The sequence below is a fragment of the Pelophylax lessonae genome (genome assembly GCF_965119305.1).
Source record: "Pelophylax lessonae genome assembly, chromosome: 5".
Lineage (NCBI taxonomy): Eukaryota > Metazoa > Chordata > Amphibia > Anura > Ranidae > Pelophylax > Pelophylax lessonae.
Genome location: NC_138772.1, coordinates 157,141,133 through 157,162,172, shown reverse-complemented (window position 1 = coordinate 157,162,172; position 21,040 = coordinate 157,141,133). Strand labels below are relative to the sequence as shown.

General features: G+C 42.2%; 1 protein-coding gene across 5 annotated transcripts in view; it reads left to right on the top strand.

Moving 5' to 3' along the window:
- The window catches only part of SLC4A7 (solute carrier family 4 member 7), a 211,769-nt gene that overhangs the window by 181,901 nt on the left and 8,828 nt on the right, over positions 1-21,040 (top strand). For 3 of the 5 annotated variants that reach the window (XM_082258590.1, XM_082258589.1, XM_082258591.1), the window contains 7 exons: positions 1,901-2,014; positions 2,198-2,359; positions 6,105-6,356; positions 9,599-9,667; positions 11,878-12,051; positions 13,515-13,646; positions 19,767-19,867. In XM_082258590.1, the coding sequence (XP_082114716.1) occupies positions 1,901-2,014; positions 2,198-2,359; positions 6,105-6,356; positions 9,599-9,667; positions 11,878-12,051; positions 13,515-13,646; positions 19,767-19,867 (1,004 nt within the window). Of the gene's footprint in view, positions 1-1,900; positions 2,015-2,197; positions 2,360-6,104; positions 6,357-9,598; positions 9,668-11,877; positions 12,052-13,514; positions 13,647-16,207; positions 16,229-19,766; positions 19,868-21,040 lie in introns of all 5 variants that reach the window. The other 2 variants (XM_082258592.1, XM_082258593.1) reach the window with 1 other exon arrangement.

Sequence of the window (21,040 nt, the reverse complement as noted above, 5' to 3'; positions counted from 1 at the left end):
TACCAGGTAAAAGTTAATACTTACACTACTTAAGGAAAAAAATACACTTAATGAGGTGTTACTGGATACTGAGCTGCATTAATTTGTGTCTTTATTATCTGCCTTGAGTTCAGACTTCACTGCTGTCTGGTTTTGAGTACACATATGAACTCCAGAACGTGCCTCACTTCCATTCATGCCATATATTGTGTACATTTGTGTTGCTCGCTGTGATTGGTCACAGTGATCACGTGGTACAGACAGGGACAATCACAGCCCATCCATTCCATGCGATTAGCTGTGGCCAATCATAGCTAATCACAATATTAAACACTGAATAAATGCATTTCATTCAGAAATAAAAATTCACTGTTATAAGCAATCGTAGTGCGTAAAAAATAAATAAATAATCCTGGTCACCTCCCCAGAGTAGTATAGTGTTACTATGGTAACACTGTATTGCTTTGGTCGCAGTATGTAAAAAAGAAATTGTGAAAAAGTAATAAATATAGAAATAATATATTATATAATTTTATTATACTGTCACCAGTGTCCTTGATCAGCGCCACACCAGTTATATGATGATGCTGTTCTGCACTGGTGACAGTATGTAAAAATAAAAAAGTGAAAAACTTTTTTTTTTTTTTTTTTTTAGTTCCTTCATTTTACAAAAAATTGTGACAAAACATTACAACTTCAAAAAAATTACCATTCCTCTTACCATATACTTTGGACTGTCTATCAGTGTTAATTTTGGCAGCAAATTTCAATTTAGTTTTAGTCTTAGTCTTAGGACTAAAATGGCATTTTAGTTTTAGTCCCATTTTAGTCTTCTGCAAGTGTTTTAGTTTTAGTCGTATTTAGTCGACTAAAACTCCAGTATATTTTAGTCGACTAAAACGCCCTACATTTTAGTCGACTAAAACTCATTTTAGTCATCTATAATCAAATGGGTGTAGTTCAATTGTAATTTGTAATGCATTATTTAAGCATTTCTCTACAATTTTCAAACTCATTATATACTACTGCTGGTCCTTGAGTGAAAAATCTAATATGTTATTATTTATGCTTTGAGCATGCACCAGTGTTAATTTTTGGCAGCAAATTTCGATTTAGTTTTAGTTATAGTCTTTTGACTAAAATGCCATTTTAGTTTTAGTCATATTTTAGTCTTAAGACTAAAATGCCATTTTAGTTTTAGTCGTATTTTAGTCATCTGAATTGTGTTAGTCGACGAAAACGTTTTAGTCGGTTTTAGTCGACGAAATTAACACTGCTGTCTATATTGCAAAAAGAGGGGTCATTTGGGGGGGGGGGGATATTTGTACATTTTTAGGCCTCATATAATAAGATGGGCCATCAGTACATCAGGATTGATCAATTTTTAGATCTATATATAATAGTTTGTGGACTCTATAACTTTCCCACAGACTAAATATTATACACTGATTTGGGTTATTTTCACCAAAGAAATGTAGCAGTAATCATTTGGGCTGATTTTATGAAGAAAGATTATCTATTTGCAAAACTTTATTTTATTTAGGGGGAAAAAAAAAAAACAGGTGATTAAATACCACAAAAAGAAAGCTCTATTTGTGTGAAATAAAATAATAAAAATGTCATATGGGTACAGTGTTGCATGACCGTGCAATTCTCATTCAAAGTTTGGTAGCGGTAAAAGCTGAATATTGGCCTAGGCAGGAAGAGGGGGTGGGAAAGTGCTTTGTATTAAAGTGGTTGAAGTTATTTTTGATGAATTTGTCAGCCCCACAAACCAGCTACCCTGTAGGAAGAAGTGTGAGTGTTGGCGGGCATACTATGCTTGGGGTGTTGGAAATTCTTGTACAGTTTAAAGACTTTAGGATTACAGTACCCATGAATCCTTCATACATTTTTCATTATATCTTTTGTGTTTTCACAGGTGCGATCTACAATTAGTGATTTTGCTATCTTCCTCACAATAGTCATTATGGTAGTCATTGACTATCTTGTGGGTGTTCCTTCTCCAAAGCTGCATGTTCCTGAAAAATTTGAGGTAATTAACATAACTTATATACAGTAGGTGACCACTTTAAATGCTAGATAATGTCTTGGTAAAAGGTCTTTCTTCAGAAATTATTTATTAACCTATATGTATGAAAATGTTTTTTTGTGACTGCTTTACAAAGCATATTACACTTTTTTATTTATTTTTTTTATTGTTTTTGTTTTGTTTTAGCCCACATTGAAGGGCCGAGGGTGGTTTATAGGTCCTTTAGGAAATAATCCTTGGTGGACTCTACCAGCTGCTGCTATTCCAGCTCTTCTTTGCACCATTCTAATCTTCATGGATCAGCAAATCACAGCTGTGATCATTAATCGAAAAGAACACAAGCTGAAGGTATTATCGCAACCCAACTCTGTTTAAGTGTTATGTTCCTAACATTTGTATCAGGACCCTGATTGGTGGCAAGTCGCCTGTGGCTCTTGACGCCCCTTGGTGTTGAGGCGTGTAGCCTCTTAGAAGGTGCTCAGTACCTTACCTGATAAAAGAACTATGACCATAGCAGGATGTGAAATTGTTATTGGGCTGGGCAATATAGGAGTTTCAGTATTGTCTAACTGCTATGGCCTCTGGATGAATTTAGGATGACATTTATGTAGAGTTCATGCATCACATTCAGATTTCTAAAAAAAAGTAATTTGTATTCTTCACTGTAAGATGTTATTTTGAATGGCACAGGTCTCGGTAGTCAAAATGCCTTTAAGAAAATCAAGAGCCAAGGCCTTCTAATGTATGTTTGGCCATGTCAACAAGTATAATGCTTATTAAAACAATACAATTTGTGAGATTTTTTTATACCTATTTTATATTGAACTCAAATAATAGTGTCCTAAAGGTTCTTGTCTCTATATTTCATTAAGGGTAGGGTTAGCAATCTGTGTGAGACATTGATGGATTTTTACACTGACAGGTCACAGGTTAAGATGAAATTTTGAAACTGGTTTGCTACAGATTGACGATCAGTAGCAGGGCAGCTGAGTCATGTGAGACTGGGGCTGATTTACTAAAATTGGAGAGTGCATAATTAGGTGCATTTCTGTATAGAAATCAATCAGCTTCCAGTTTTTTTTTTTGTCAAAATCTATTTAAACAAGCTGAAAGCGATTGTAAAGTCTTGTTTTTTTTTTTTCTATAAAAATAACAAACATGTCATACTTAGCGCCGGTTAACACTACCGCGACGCTACTTTAGGTGGCGACCTCGGAGGTCGCGGTGCGAGCAGCGCGCCGCGACCTCGGAGCGGCCGCCACGGACTTCATAACATTGAAGTCTATGGCGGTCGCCTCCTGGTCGCCCCAAAGAAGCTCCGGACCCTTTTTCTAGGTCGGAGCGACTTGTGTCACTCCTATTAGAACGGGTCCGTAGCTTCCCTATGGGAGGCAACCTGCGGCGACCTGTGAGGCGACCAGGTCGCCTCACAGGTCGCCCTAGTGTGAACCGGCACTTACTGCTCTGTTTCAGTGGATTTGCACAGAGCAGCCCAGATCCCCGTCTTCTTGGCTTCCTATTTTGTGATCAAGGCCCCTCCCTCCTGTTGAGTGCTCCTGTTATGCCGAAAAACTCCAATTTGCCGAGAACTCCAATCACGTCACTTCTGATGACTGTACATCATGAATAATTGGAGATTTCAACAACTTTCACAGAACACTGGTAGCCTTTACACTCCGGTACATGCTATGAGTGGACATTATTAGTCCGCCCACTACTTGTCGCCGCCTTAGAGGCGGCCATGTTTTTTGTTACTAGCGGGCAGACTAACATTGTCCACTCATTATATCGTGTACCGGAGTGTAAAGGCTGCCGATGTTCTGTGAAAACACCAAGTAGTCGAAATCTCCAATTATTCCTGGTGTACATTTACCCAAAGTAACGTCGTTGGAGTTCTCGGCAAGTTGGAGTTTTCGGCAGAACACCTCCACAGCAAGCAGCTTGTTATGGGGGGCACTCGAGCAGAGTCACAGCTCCCTGTGTCCATTCAGACATGGAGCCCCAACCCGGCCCAGCCCCCCCTCTCTCTCCTGATTGGCTAGCTGACTTTGACCGCAGCAGCAGCCAAAGGTCAAACAATCAGGAGGGAGAATCCCAGATGGATGAGACACTTTTGGACGTTGCTGGACAGAGAGGAACCTCAGGTAAATTATTGGGGGGGCCGACGGAGACTGCTGTACACAGAAGGTTTTAGAATGCATTAAGATAAAAAAACCTTCTAACTTTACAACTCCTTGAAGTTAGAAGCTGATTGGTTACCATGCACAGCTGCACCAGATTTTGCATTCTCATGTTTTTTTTAAATCAACCCCCCATGTCTACACACACAGGGGATCTGAATTTACATGATTCAGCATGTTTGTCTGGAAGTAGATACTGACTCTTTACATTATTTCACTGCGTTAGCGTACGAGTGCTTAACTAGAGTTGCCACCTCATCCCTTTAAAACAGAACACAAATTAATTACACAGGTTCTGAGGCTAATTTAATGCAGAGAAGGCTCCAAGTGAGTTTAATTACCACCTTAATCAGCCACAGAACCTGTGTAATTAATATGTGCTCTGTTTTAAAGGGATGAGGTGGCAACCCTACACTTAACACGCATTGAGTTAAGACAGCTCATTAATTTCAGTGTGCTGCCTAATGCACCAAAAAGGTGCATGTAGTGCTAGAAAGCCGGGCAAACCAACACACATTGGGGTGGATTTACTAAAACTGGTGAGTGCAAAATCTGGTGCAGCTGTGCATGGTAGCCAATCAGCTTCTAACTTCAGCTTGTTCAATTAAGCTTTGACAAAAACACCTATAAGGTGATTGGTTTTTTTATGCAGAGCTGCACCAGATTTTGCACTCTCCAATTTTCATAAATCAATTCCATGATGTCTAAAGATAGAAGCCGCATTCTGGCTACCCATTCAGTGTTCTGCAAAAACTCCAATGCACCGCAATAGTTTAAATGTGTTCTTGAAGATTGATATTAGCCTTTAGGAGAGAAAAGAAAATGAAGACTTTTTCAGTGTGAGTACGGTAATCTAGAATACCTGTAAGTAGTTACTTGTACATCCGCAAGCATGCATGCATGGAAAAAATATATCCAACGCCAGACCTGCAAACGATCTGATGTAAGCCTGGACATCCTCAGCACAGTCTAGTCTAACAATATTCCCTGTCCTGCATTTACAGAAACCATAAGATACTAAACATATTAACCAGTTGCCGACCGCCCTACGCAGATTTACTGTGGCAGGGCGGCTCGGCTGCGCAAATTCACGTAGATGTACATGATTATGTGCACGCGGTTGCGCGCCGCCGGTGTGATTAGATACAGCGGGAGCAGACTGCTGTAAGAGCAGGCGGCCTCTTGCAATCTTCCAGTAAACTGACAGGAGAGTCGCCTGCCTATGTAAACAAAGTAAGCGGCTCTCCTGTCAGACAGGCACAGTCAGATTGTAACGATCTCTGTGTGCCTGTCACAGATCCCCCCCCCTACAGTTAGTAAGCACAATTAGGCTCACACTTAACCCCTTGATCACCCCCAGTATTAACCCCTTCCCTGCCAGTGTAATTTATACAGTAACAGTGCATATTATTTGGCACTGATTACTGTATTAATGTCACTTGTTTTCCAAAAAGTGTCACTTGGTGTGAGATTTGTCCGCCGCAATGTTGCAGTCCCGCTAAAAAAAAAAAATATATATATATATTGTTAGTGTCTTCAGATATTTGCAAGAAAAAAGTCATTAATTAAAGGGTTGAAGAAATGAACTACTTTATTTGATCAGTTGTTGGATCCCCCCTCCTTTATGTAAAAATGTAGGAATAAATAAGGACTTTGTGTTCCCAAAATTTCCCTTTTTAAGGTTTATATCTTTTCTTCAAAGTAAGTAACAATTCTGCTTAAAAGAAAAAAAAACAGCTAGGTAGAAAACTTGGGAAGATTGAGGGTCTGTATGAGTCACATTTAGAATAGGCACAACTTCTCCTTTACTGTTAAACTTGATCAGCCCGTCTAGAACTGTAATAACAAATGGCATTGAGAAAAATCAGAGTGGCTTTATGATGAGATTGGTATTCTTTGCTTTTCTTTTACAGAAAGGATGTGGTTACCATCTTGACTTATTCATGGTTGCTGTCATGCTGGGTGTATGCTCCTTAATGGGACTGCCATGGTTTGTAGCTGCAACTGTTCTATCCATCAGCCATGTTAACAGCTTGAAAGTGGAATCTGAATGTTCTGCTCCAGGAGAGCAGCCAAAATTCTTGGGAATCAGAGAGCAGAGAGTGACAGGTCTTCTGATCTTTGTTCTGATGGGACTGTCTGTATTTATGACCTCTGTTTTAAAGGTAAGATGGCATGCTGACCTATTCATAGCAGCAGCAATCGTGCACGTAAATGTTTTGGGTGTCTTTGTCGTTGTGTTCCTTGCACAAGAGATCTTGCCATAAGCACACATATTCCTATAATAGATACCGCATATACTTGTAAAAATAAGACCATGGCATTTAAAGCATTTTACATCTTAAAACTAAAACCCATTACTCATGCTTATTGTTGCATTCCATTGGAACTGCTTAAAATACCGGACAAGGAACAAAAGCTCAATTACAAGAACAGCATCACATATTTGTTTTGTTTGCTGTGTCATTGTTAGTCATGGCTCATCGTGTAAATTCCCAGTCTATCCAGACTTTTCACAATGACACTGCACGCCGGTCATACAGGCTTTTGCTGTTTAGTGTCCTTTCTTGAGTTGCATTTATCAATAAGAATGAATGAAATAACATGTTGGACCACAACTCCTTCACTCCAGACAAAACTTTTTTTTCAATTAGATCACGGTGCAACTTTTTTTTTTTTTTTAAGTCTATTTTGTTTGGATAATACTCCTTACTGCCTGTTTGTGATGGGTGTCACAGAACAAAAGGGAACCCCCCTTTCCCGTTCTCTAAATTTAGAACATTTAATGCCGGTTCACACTGATGCGGCTGCGGCGATCGCATGTAATGAAGGAGCAGTGCGCTGTGCAGTGCGAGTTTAGCCATACACTTTGTATGGCTAAATTCGCACCCGCAGCAAAGACGCACAGGACCCTTTTTTGCGGGCGCATCAGGATCGGATAGCACAGTGGTTCACACTTGTGCAATCCGATCCTGTGCGAACTGCAAGATCGCACTGCGATATGCAATCAAACTGGGGGTGTTGTTAAGATTACATTGACACCCCCAGCGTATTGCATATGGCAGTGTGAACTGCCGGGGGTGCGTTTGCGATGCGGGAACAGGCTGCGAATTTGCAGCCTTCCCGCATCGCATAAGTGTGACCCGGGGCTTAGAGCTTCTGGTAGGATTTTATTATTGTCATGCTGGCCATACACTAGCTGAAAAATCGTACGGAAATCTGTCATTTGGTCCGTTTGTTCGTTTTTTTCGTTCAGTTAATGGGCACAAATGGAAAATCGGCTTTGACTTTTCAGAGCTGAAAAATCAAAGGAACCGTTTGGAAAATTCTGCCGAACTAGCGATAAATTGAAAGGTTAATGTGTTTCTCGCTCAAACTGTTTGCACTAGGTATATGTGACCAAAAGAACGAAAAACTGATTCATTTATGTCCATTGAACAATTTATCGATCAAAATTCAGCCATTACATGATGGCATGATTATCTGCTCTTATGGTCGAGTGTTTGTTTTTCGAAAATGAGTTTGAATGAATTCTCTATTGCTCATTGACAGGCACAGTTCCTGATGCATATCAGTATGGTTATACTGCCCTCTACAGGAGTAGGACACTAGGCACAAAAACTACGCCTATGGGCAGTCCCTGGGGGTATACCCTCTCTCTTCCTGCATAGGATGTCAGTTTTAATTAATTTTAAAGATTTTTCATATAGTATATGGCCAGCATCAGTGTTCTTATGAGGAAGCTCTTTTCTCATTTCCTATCCAGGTAACTGACAGAAGAGAAATCTGCTTGGGGACACAGGCAGGTTTTAAAGCCTCGTGTGACCAAATCCATCCCCCACGAATACCTAATTTCCAGCTTATAAGTGGGACCATTGCTTCCTGCTCCATTTACAAAGCTAAAACACCAGAATAACAATTCTTGTTTTCAAAAAGTGACCGTTATTTTCAGCTAAGTCCAATTCAGATTTGAATATTATAGTTCGGCTTTTATTCACATTTGGCGCTGTGATTCTGCACACAATCTCAAATCACACTACACTGTCAAAACATATGTTCATGTGTCATCTGTTTTCAATGTCACCTAAAATGTGGTGCGGTTTTGCCACGAATATCGAAGCAAATCACGTGTGGAGCTTCTTTTAGGCGACAAGCTTTTTGCGATAATCAGGGCAAAACCGCAACGTATTTTGGGTGCCATTGAAAATGAGTGATACCCTAACACGGGGTTTGCAATTGTAATGCGATTTGAGATCACGGGCAGAATCGCAGCGATTTTGTCCAAGATCCCAAAACGCCAAATGTGAATGGAGCCTGAGGCTTGGTTCACACTAGATGCGGTGAGAATTCACAGCAAATTTGCTGCGGGTTCTGCACTGCATCAAAATCGCAACCTGGTAATGCGAACTGATTGTAGAGTGTATGTTAACGACACACCACGATCAGTTTGCAAAACACAGTGCAATTAGGTGCAATTGGATCAGCACCTGCATCCTATCAAATGCAGGGACACTGTTCAATTATTCTGACAGCCACAGGAGCCAGGTGTCAGAATACAACAGCTGGCAGTGAGATTTCATCAACACTGTTTAGCGTGAATGGAGGAATCTATTAGATCTTATCAGGCTGAACGAGAAAAATCTAGAAGTGTATGGCTAGCCTTAAAGAATGGCTATTCTTGTGTAAGGCTGGGTTATCACTTTTTAAAACACAAATGCGGCTCACAGCTGGGGTCTAGTGCGTCCCTGTTCTCCGTTTTTTAGGGACGAATCCGGCCCGAATTTTTGCCTGAATTAGGACCTGAAACGGAGCTAAAGACACACAGGACCCCTGTGCAATCAGCTCCACAGCCGCCATGGAGACGGCTCCATTGAGAACAGGGCACACTCTCCTGTCATGCCAATTAGATGCAGGGAAATCTCTCTTCTAAGACACACTGTGTGAACCCAGCCTAAAGCTTTGTGAATTTTTCCCCTTTTTCTACCCATTGACTAAGTACCAAGAAACACAAAATCAGTACGGGTTTCAATTTTTAACAATAATATTGCAAATTACAGTTAAAATTCAAAAGTATAGTAAATGATAGCAATAGAAGGCATGTACATAATTAGTAATTCAGTAAGTTTTCCCTTTTTTTGTAATATATTTCAGTATTTTACATAGGATTATAATACCAGGTTATAAGTCCTTGTTTTATATTCTTTCCTTACTTGAATGTTCCTGTCTTTCTTTCCCCTCAGTCTTTTATAGTCTATCACTAGTGCTGTATAAAGACTTTATCCAAGGGAAAAATAAACATATTTTGTGAAAGGAACAGCATAAATGTATTTTCAAGCAGCACTTGTAGAAAAATTTAGAAAGTTTACAATGATGCGTTCTTGCTAACATTTTGTGTATATCATTTCAGTTTATTCCTATGCCAGTACTGTATGGTGTTTTTCTGTACATGGGAGCGTCTTCACTAAAGGGTATCCAGGTAAGTCTTCCATATACAGAATTCTAATAAATATTTATAGCAAAGGGAATGTGCAATGCAGTGTACATAGTCCAGCAGTTTGGGTAATTGAAGGTATAGCACATCACGCAGTGCAGAACTGTTACATTAGCAGCAAGCCCTGGAAGGGTAGTGTGGGGCAGTGGTGGTGAGTGGATAGGTACACATACTTTAAGGCTGGCCATACATTATACAATTTTCTTGTACAACCTTTCTTTATATTTACCAAAACCATATAATATGAGGTCAAACCTAAACGCTTTCAATTTGAATGCAATCAGGCATACCCTTGCACTATATAGTTGAGGTAAATCTGAAGGAAATTGAATATGAAAATTGTATAATGTATGGCCAGCCTATGTGTCAGTGTCTATTTACCTGCATGTCCTGTGGCACTGTGTCTCCTAGGGGTGGTGTCAACACTGGAACCAGAAACTTGCAGGTAGGTTTAATCCGAATCCGATTACCTATGCACTGCATGTGTGGACATGCACAGTTGACAGTTTACCGTCAACCAATGCTCTCCAGTGCTATTGACTGTATTGTAGCAAGCACAGTTGAAGGGAACTCTTAAAGTGGCACTAAAAAATTAATTACTGATAGACTACTTCAGGCTGGCCCCGTTTGCAGCTATAGCTATGTAAAACATGAAAAATAAGTGTCTATACTGTTTAAATACCAGTAATGCCCTGTCTCACCCTGCTCTGCACATGCTCAGTTGCTCTCTATTCCCGGCACTGCCTAAAATCAGAGCCACTAGACCAGGGTTTCTCCAGAGGTTGCTAGGGGTTCCATGAGCAATGGGCAATTTCTGCCTCTCAGATAAGTTCCCAATGACACCATTGTTCCTTTTAGCTCTCTGTATGGGGGTAATTCTTCCCAATGATGACAAGAGTAAGGTGCATTCTTCCCACTGACTGTCACACTAATGTGTCATGAGTTGTAGATTTTTAATTTTTAGCAGGGGTTCCCCAAGACCATACATTTATTTCAAGGGGTCCTCTGTATTGAAAAGGTTGATAGAGGCTGCACCAGAGGCTTATCAGCTGACCGCTTTAAGATTAAGGCTTCTTTCACACTTGTGCGACACTTGGTATCCAATTTGTGAGACCCCCCCCAGCTCACAGAACATTAAATTCAATATATTTCTACGAGAGCCGTTCCTACAGACACTACAGGAGTCACTGCGATTTCAGAAAGGTTCCTGTACTACTTTGGTGCAACTTTGATCCAGAGAATGTAAAGTCAGATCAAAGTCACGCTGGACACTGTGCGACTTTGGAGACGTGCTAATGTAAAAGAGGTCTTACTGTTACTGAAGGGGGAAGAAAGCAACAGAAATGACACAGTTTTTGTGGAGGAAATAAAGATTAGGGAGAGAGAAAAAAATCAGGAGAGGTGAGCGGACAAACTCTAGAAATGTGTATATTTTATTCGAAGAAAATGACTTATAGTATTTGAGACCAAGGAGGGGGGGCAGTGTTTCCAAAAAGGAAATGACTGCTCTGGGCTTTCGACAAAATGGAGGCCTCCAGCAAGAAGAAACTGGAGGAATGCTGGAGACAATCTAGAGCAGTGGTCCTCAACACTGGCCCTCAGGGCACACTAACAGGCCAGATTTGCAAGATAACTGAAATACATCCCAGGTGATATAATTTGCTGCTCAGGGATTGCAGTACTCTAGTCTGCATCTCCCCAAGGTAATACTTAAAATCTGGCCTGTTAGTGGGCCCTGAGGACCGGAGTTGAGGACCACTGATCTAGAGCAGTGGTTCTCAAATCCGGTCCTCGGGACCCACCAACAGGCCAGGTTTGCAAGATAACTAAATTACATCACAGGTGATCTCATTTGCTTCTCAGTGATTGCAGTATTCTAGTCTGCATCCCCCAAGGTAATACTTAAAATCTGGCCTGTTAGTGGGTCCCGAGGACCGGAGTTGAGAACCACTGATCTAGAGCACACACTAATTTTGGTAGCATAATTAGTATTGTGGAATGTATGTTTTTTTGTTAAAGTATACGAATTGTTATCAAACCGTTATGGGTAAAGTTCCCCTGCGTGTCCGCACCTCATAAACTTGTGACTCTTGTCTGCTTAACAGCCAAGTCCTACATTCCACTGTGCAGAATAATGTGAGATACAGCTTATTTCATCACATTATTACTTTTCTTCTTTCCATGTCTACTTGCAGTTCTTTGACCGGATAAAGCTATTTGGAATGCCAGCCAAACATCAGCCAGACCTCATCTACCTGCGTTACGTCCCCCTCTGGAAAGTGCATGTGTTTACTGTTATACAGCTCACTTGCCTTGTTCTTTTATGGGTCATCAAAGTATCTCAAGCTGCCGTTGTGTTTCCCATGATGGTAAATGGTTATATCTAACATTTTAAAATGTATTTCAGTAAAACATGAGTTCACTGCTTAATTGTTGATTGTTGACTTCTTTTTTTATTCATATTTTACTGCTACTTCCAGAAAACAAGGGGAGCATACCCCATTTGTATACTGTGCTATTAATCCATGTTTGTGTTATTTTAGCCTTTCTTTCACTCTACATAGTCCACCTGACCAAATTAGTTATTACATGATCATGGATCCAGTTTAGGAAGCAAAAAGAAATGTAATACATTTTAAAACCACTATATAGAGTACACCTTTATGGGCAGATATTGAAAAAAAATATGCATGTAAGAAGAAAAACCACTTAACAGTCAGTTGAAAATCATACATTTTTGCTGTTTTACCTCCCAAAGGAATTGTTCTTTTGTTCAGGCACTGTTGGTGGTGACCTAAGAACCATCATTGCTGAATGAGGAAATCAGTGTGTCTGCCTGTGTATGCACACTGGTAGGTGTATATACATCGCAAAACTGGCTAAACAGAATTACAAATCATCTGGCAGGTATAACAGTAAATTTATATACATTTTAAAAGTCTATTAGCTAGAGTTCTGCTTTACCACACTGATGCATCGAAAGGAAAATTTGATGCTGAAACCAAAAATTACAGTTTAAAAAAAAAAAAAAAATATATATATATATATATATATATATATATATATATACACACCATATATATTTTTATATATAACTGTAATATATTTGACTTTTTAATTAATATTATAAATTTAAATGAATATGAATTTATTCTAGGCCATTATCTGCTCCTTTAGTGCAAGAAAAGCTAAAGAAAAAGGCATCCCTTTAAATTTAATGTATGTCTTCACACTGGTTCGTTGCGCTTATGATGTGGTGTTAAAAATCTTGCTGCATTTTTGGTCAGTTAAAAAAAAAAATGCACCACAAACGCACCTCCCCTTTGAAATGCATTGAAAACGCAAGAACACACCGTGTTACATTTTTTATGCAGTTTTTGAGTAACATGACCTATGAAAAACAAACGTTTTATTGGCGCCATTATTGACACCTTTTTCTCAATCAGCAAAATGCCGAAAACACTATTTTCAGCTGCCGAAGTTTCGGTGCATCTCTAGTAAGTTATTGTTTGTGATTTAGAAGCCAAGAGTAGAAGGCATATTATATATAAAAGCCAAAGGAAATTCACACTTGCACTTCAATAAAAGGGCCATTATTACTGTATATTTATTTAAAGAGAACATGTGTCCATGCTTATGCATTTCATAGACACATGGAAGAGTGACTGAAGAAATATAACCAAGTGTGTCGAGCCATATAGGCCTTCTCATAGCAGGTTGCTACTCTCTTTGCTTTAAGCAGTGATCCCAGATAAGCAGTGGACAAGCCCTTTCTTGTTGCAATATAGATGATATAATACAACGGATACATTTTCCATGCTTTCTGTTTAAGGTCCTTGCTCTGGTATTTATTCGCAAATTATTGGACTTCTTTTTCACCAAACGTGAGCTAAGCTGGTTGGATGATTTGATGCCAGAAAGTAAGAAAAAGAAAGAGGATGATCAGAAGAAAAAAGAGAAAGAGGTAGTCTTTAGTTTTCCTTTTCAAATATATTTGTCGTTCAGTAGCATAAGAATTTTTTTTTTAGGACACCAGTGTTCTGCCCTGTACTGTTCTATTGGGAATTCAGTGCTTTTTTACTTTGAATAGAGATGTGTTTTATGACTGCCTACTTGCTATGCAGCTCTAGGAGCAGATGCTAGGCTAGAACAGGTAATGCGGTTTCAAAAACAAGTCTGTACGTCTGGCCCTCTTTACATTGCTAGAGGTGTTCCAAAGAGCTGTAGTCCACAGCTCACTGTATTTAAGTGTTACTAAATCCAGGACCCTGCATTCGCTAAATCCAGGACCCTGCATTCACTAAATCTGGTCTCCCACAGTGCACAGAACATGAAATGCAATTATTTTAGTAAATATAAACTGCTAAACACCTTTTCTCATCAGAAGTATATTGCAGGCTTGTGACTTCTATCAGTTTCCAGCCAAGCACTGGTTAAAGCTTGTAGGAGGAGTTTTCATTCTCCTTTGCTGTCCTGTGAGGCTGCAGGACTCTTGACCCCCTGTCTGGACAGTGCTGATTGGCCCTGTGCTGATCACATGTGCCCCCCCGCCCCCCCCAAAACAACAAAAAAAAACCATCAACAGTCTCTAGCAATACACAACAAACTGAGCAGGAGCAGAGTGCCTCTGAGGGCTCTGTGCTATCAGCAGATGGATTGGGGACAGTAAACAAAGGGGGGGGGGGGAGATTAGAGAAGACAGGATCAAACAGCCTTTTTACACATTGGGGAAGATTAACCCTTTAGGTTCCACAGTTAGTATAACAAGCATGCTTTACTGCATATACAGACTGATTTTGCTGTTGTGGGTTTAGTAACACTTTAACTTCCACCTTAATGTAGAATTGTTTCCAGGCTATGGACATTGCAATATTTACTTACTGACCTCTGTAGTGGCAGGCATTGTGGAACAATTCACTTTAAAAGCTGAAGTTTAGCTAAAAAATATTTTTAGCCCTTCAGCTTTTTTTTTACCTAGGTTACCTGTATTTATGCATATCCCATCTCATGTAAACTACTGGATCTTGTAGAATTCTTCACTGCAGGAATGTCCCATCTTTTGCCTACCTCTGAATTGTCAGCATGCTGTGGGCTAATAGCTTTGAGTCTCTGGGCTGAATTCCTTTTTGAAGCATGCAGTGAAAGCAGTGGATGAGAGGGGAGGATGGGTCAGGTCGCTGTCAGATCGGTTTCTGTTGAATTCAGCCCTGTCTGCATCCAGGGCCTATCACTTGCAGGTGGTTGCTGCATGAGCGATTCCATGCGAGCAACTGCAGTTAGCTGCGGGAGCTGGAAGCCTCTCATAGCTTTCAATGGCATTGCCACCTGCAGCTAATTATTGGTAACCCCAGCTGGGGTTCTCTCATATATTCGACGTCTGGCCCATTTGCAGATTTAAATAGGGCCTAACTCTACAGTTCCTACAACTAAAAAAGTAAAGTAATGGCTTGCTTGTTAAAGCAGAACTTCACACAGAAGATGAAGTTCCACTTGCTTGCATCCGCAAGCTTCACAGCCAGTTTCCTACTGCCCATTTGCAAGCTGAGCTTTGTGAATGGTCCCATAGTCTTCTGGACACATCCCAGTCCCAGAAGACTGTGGGTCCATTCACAAAGCCCAGCTCACACATGGGCAGTAGGAAACTGGCATTGATACTGCAAGGCTTCACTGCCGCTTTCCCTGACTTAAGATTTCAGTGCCTTGATCTGAAGTCAATTGAAGAATCAGCTCAGGAGAGGACATCGCAGGATCCCTGGACAGGTAAGTGACCTTATATTAAAAGTCAGCAGCTACAGAATTTGTAGCTGCTGCCTTTTACTTTTTTGGGTTGGAGACTGGAGTTCCTCTTTAAGGATTGTGATAATTGACATGTTCATAGCTTGAGCACAGTTCTAGTTGAAGTTATGTATGCAATTTATGATTCGATTGTACAATATCCTTTAGATTTACCAACATGAGAACAGATAGTCTGTAGCGTATCAGGTAGGCCCTTACACTACATAATTTGTGGATAAAAAGGAAGTGGTACAATCAAATTGGAATGCGTATGGTCATCTTTAGCAATGAAAGGTGCCGTATTGGCTTTGTAGATGGAGGAATGGCAAGAGACAACTTAGGGATAGACGAACTGCGTAAAATGTATGCATATACATTACTATAACGATGCAATTCTCATTATAAATTAAGCCCCAGTAAAAGCAACATGTGCAATTAAAAAAAAAAAGCATAGGGATAGTGTGGAGCATTATTGTATATCCCACCAGTTTATACTTGACTTGTAATTCAGCTCCAAGACCTTTTCTTCATTCATGTAAAGAAACATCAGTTCTTAGCCGCCTCAGCTCTTTGGTGAAATGTAGCTGAACTTTAGATTTTAAAATAGAAAAATAAATTGGATTTCTTTTTAGAAAATTGCAGCATACTGTGCTTCTATTTTGCTACTGCTGTGTTCATAGAAGTAGTTTTGCAAAGGAGTGAATTGGCTTTTTGACCATCCTTTTCCTCTCTCCTTTACAAAACGAGAAGATTGAAGATGACTCACCAGAGGTAAGTCAATAGAAGTGTTAAATGGTGTGCACACTTTGTGGAGTACGCACGCTGCTTTATTGGATTGAAATCATGCCAATATTTTTATACAAGGGTTGAGCTTGTTCTGAGTGACATACAGTAGATCTAAACATACCATGGTGATAGCACATTGGAAGGGAATTATGTTTGGTACCTGTTGGAGTTATGTTGATTGGGTACTATTGTTGGAAATTACAAATGACAGCTATTGACATACAAACACAGAAGCGTTCATTATTGCTGTCTAACAGCATAGTTTGGTTTCTTGATTGCATGTTTTCAGTAACAGCAAAGGTTGCAGAATGTGGTATTTGTATTTGCTAGTATTTACCGGGTGTGATCATCATGAAGTGACAAATGCATGGTTTAAGATCTACAGGTGCAATTGTTCTAAAACTATGGAAAGAATATGATAAATGGAATGGTGATCTAAAGTTTCTGATCTCTTCTGCCAATGATAAATTAGGTTTCAAAGCGTTACAAATTATTTTCAGAAGTATAGTTTAAGGGCTCTTTCACACGGGCTTTCCGTGTGAGAGCTCCGCTGCGGTCCTTTTTTTTTTTTTTGTTTTCACGGAGCGGATGACATTTCTGTCATCCGCTCCGTAGGTCCGCATATCATCCCATCCGTTTGCGGATGATATGCGGACCTAATGTAAGTCTATGGGGATTGCGGATGTCAGCGGATTACACCGCTGACATCCGATTTTCCTTCCTTTCCGTTTTTTGGACGTAACAAAAATAGGGTTTTGTTCAGTTCCAAAAAACGGAACAGAACTGACAGGAAGAAAATCGGATGTCAGCGGATGGTATTCCGCTGACATCCGCAGTGCCATAGACTTACATTATGTCCGCAAATCATCCGCAAAAAAATAGGATGATTTGCGGACATACGGAAAGCCCGTGTGAAAGGGCCCTTATTGTTGATTAACTGAAGTGATAATTACATTTGTTTCACTAGCCAATGATTCTACTGGTGTTGGTAAAACCACTAAATCTCTATTCACCCATACCCTGCTCAAGTGTTTTTTTTTATTTATTTTTTATTAGGGTTTGTCGTTATGTACACATAGACTTGGCTTTAACTCAAAAAAAAAAAAAAAAATGTAAAGTTGCTCAAATTCTGTTTGTTTCTGAAGTGGTCTGTGTGGTAGGTCAGCAAATTAGTTATCAGTCTATATTGCAGACTATCCATCTACAATGCCCTTTTTATATTACAGATTATTAGTTTTAAATTTCAGTAACAAAAGAAGCAATAAAAGTCATAGTAAACATGTTTACATAGTAGATTAGTATTTCCTCTTCGCTCTCCCTTCTCCCCCCTCTCTCGCTCTCCCTAGTCCCCCTCCCTCCCTCACGCTTCTGTGCACCCTCCCCCACCCCCAATCTCACTCTCCTATGCCACCCCCTCGCTCTCCCATGTCGTCACGCCCCCCGCTCTCTCCCTTGTTGTCGCGCCCCCCGCTCCCTCCCTTGTTGTCGCCCCCCTCTCTCTCCCTTTGTGTCGCCCCTCGTTTTCCCTTGTCGCTGTCCCTTCCTCTCGCTCTCCCTTGTCGTGGTCCCTCCCTCTCGCTCTCCCTTGTCGTGGTCCCTCCCTCTCGCTCTCCCTTGTCGTGGTCCCTCCCTCTCGCTCTCCCTTGTCGTGGTCCCTCCCTCTCGCTCTCCCTTGTCGTGGTCCATCCCTCTCGCTCTCCCTTGTCGTGGTCCATCCCTCTCGCTCTCCCTTGTCGTGGTCCCTCCCTCTCGCTCTCCCTTGTCGTGGTCCCTCCCTCTCGCTCTCCCTTGTCGTGGTCCCTCCCTCTCACTCTCCCTTGTCGTGGTCCCTCCCTCTCGCTCTCCCTTGTCGTGGTCCCTCCCTCTCGCTCTCCCTTGTCGTGGTCCCTCCCTCTCGCTCTCCCTTGTCGTCGCCCCTCCCTCTCGCTCTCCCTTGTCGTCGCCCCTCCCTCTCGCTCTCCCTTGTCGTCGCCCCTCCCTCTCGCTCTCCCTTGTCGTCGCCCCTCCCTCTCGCTCTCCCTTGTCGCCTTGCCCTCCCTCTCGCTCTCCCTTGTCGCCTTGCCCTCCCTCTCGCTCTCCCTTGTCGCCTTGCCCTCCCTCTCGCTCTCCCTTGTCGCCTTGCCCTCCCTCTCGCTCTCCCTTGCCGCCTTGCCCTCCCTCTCGCTCTCCCTTGCCGCCTTGCCCTCCCTCTCGCTCTCCCTTGCCGCCTTGCCCTCCCTCTCGCTCTCCCTTGTCGCCTTGCCCTCCCTCTCGCTCTCCCTTGTCGCCTTGCCCTCCCTCTCGCTCTCCCTTGTCGCCTTGCCCTCCCTCTCGCTCTCCCTTGTCGCCTTGCCCTCCCTCTCGCTCTCCCTTGTCGCCTTGCCCTCCCTCTCGCTCTCCCTTGTCGCCTTGCCCTCCCTCTCGCTCTCCCTTGTCGCCTTGCCCTCCCTCTCGCTCTCCCTTGCCGCCTTGCCCTCCCTCTCGCTCTCCCTTGTCGTCGCCCCTCCCTCTCGCTCTCCCTTGTCGTCGCCCCCTCCCTCTCGCTCTCCCTTGTCGTCGCCCCTCCCTCTGCTGTCGCCCCTTGTCCTCCCTTTCGCTCTCCCTTGTTGTCACCCCCCTCTCGCACTCCCTTGTTGCCCCCCTCCCTCTCTCGCTCTTCCTTGTCCCCCCTCTCTCTTGCTCTTTCTTGTGCCCCCCTCTCTCTCGCACTCCCTTGTTGCCCCCCCCCCCTCTCGCTCTTCCTTGTTCCCCCCTCTCTCTTGCTCTGTCTTGTGCTCCCCTCTCTCTCTCTCGCTCTTCCTTGTCACCCCCCTCTCTCTCGCTCATCCTTGTCGCCCCCCTCTTGCTCTTCCTTGCTCTCTTCGTTCCCCCCCCCCCCCTCCCTCTCGCTCTCTCTTGCCCTCTCTCGCTATTCCTTGTCACTTTTGTTTTGCTGACAACTAAGGTGGTGTAAAAAGAAAAAGCTGGCAGGGGTTCAACCATCCTCTATGCAAAGCAAAAAAAAATAATGAAAACCAAAACTTTTTACTTCTGTATCCAAATAGATAAATATTCAAATAGGTTTATAGAGGTGTGGCAAAAATGTAGATACTGCTCTTAAGTTGAGAGAAGTTCCCTGCACAATTGTCTGCAGCCCTCTACAGGTCAACATGACAACCAGTCAAATGGGTAATGTAAAACCTGTGCAGCACAAAAAAAAAAACAGGGTACTAGTTGGGATTTACAAAGGTTTCTTTGTTCTTAAGCTGTATATAGCAATGATTCACACACATTAAAGAAAAGGCATAGAGAATAGTTAAAAATGAGTACAATAAACATATATGTAATTTAAATTGCATGCTCTCTATTTATTAATTGAATGACCTCTGTTCTCTAGCATGATGACTTACTTAAAATGCATGTATCATGTATGTCCTTAAAATGATGTTCATGATCGCTGCATTACTAGTGTTAATGGGAACACATTGTTTTTTAAGATTAGAGAAAAAAAAAACTAATATAAATACAGTACCTTGCTGAGAATGATAATTCACTTTGTCTGCAGGAAGCGGAGAGAATGCTCCAGGTAGAGGACAGTGACAATGTTCAGTTGGCTTATGAAAGCGGGGGTCTTCTCCAGATTCCAGTAAAAGGCTTGAAGTACAGGTATGCAGTTGAGGATCTTGTGTGCTAGGTTGATATTCTTTTGGGCATGTATACAGTGATGTGTGTGTGTATATATAAAGAGACCCTTTACCTGTAAAAAACCTACCTTCTGTAGACATCCAAAAGCGGGTGAGACTGCTGCTGGACTTCTCCATCTGGGATGCGATGTTAGCAGCTCCAGCAGAATCAGAGCGGTCACTCAAATGACATTCTGTAGTAAATTTTCTAGCACATTGCAAGTAAATATAAAATAATGTTTCTCTTTCATTCATTGACGGACCCAGCTTCTGATCTTCTTAACCATTGGGTTATACTGCCCCCTACAGGAGTAGGACACTAGGCAGAACAAAAAACCTGACTACGCCTATGGGTATACTCCTCTGCTATAGGTTTTTTTTTTTTTTTTTTTTGCCTAGTCCGAAGTAAGGACCTAGTTCCTTGCTGGGATCCATGGTCCTGCCAATTTTTTCCTTTTTAGATAGATTATTTTTATTTTTCCCTGCGAGATCTACAATCAACTGCTGGACTGGACAATGGGCTGGATAATCTAGATCTAGTGGTCACCCCAGTCTGGCCGTGCAGACCTCAGCTCCACGCTAGGTTGGCCACACCAGATGGGGGCTGGTCTGGAAGTTCAATGCCTCATGAGGTCGCATACGACTGGGTTTTGGCCTGCATCGAAGCGTTCCTCCTGGTCGACAGCCCCGCCATTTCAATAGAGAGGAGGTTCTATCTGGAGTGGTGCCTGCCTGCTTCCTGGTATGGTAAGTAGTTGTCCCCCCTCTCATCCTGTAGGGTCCTGGGGTGGATGTGGGCCCTTGCATGGGACGGTCGGACCCCCAGGTTCCCCTCCTTCCCTATAGGCACCCCCCTTTTCTGTGTCTGATGGTCCCTGTGGGCCATCTATTCCCGCCTCATCCTGTGCTGGGGTTGTTGGGTGGTCTGGCCTACCTCCTGGTTACTGTACTGGCGATTGGAGGGGGGGAGCGCCGCCGGTGACTGGGCGATCGGCTGGGGGGGCTGTACCTGTTGGTGGCTCCTTCCAGGGCCCCCCCTTCTTGCATGTGCCTGTTTGAGGCCTAGGGATCCCTCCTGGGTCCCTGCAAGCCTCGTGGTGCTGCGTGGGGTCACCATTTTCTTGCAGCCTGTGTGTTGTAATGCACGGCAGCCATG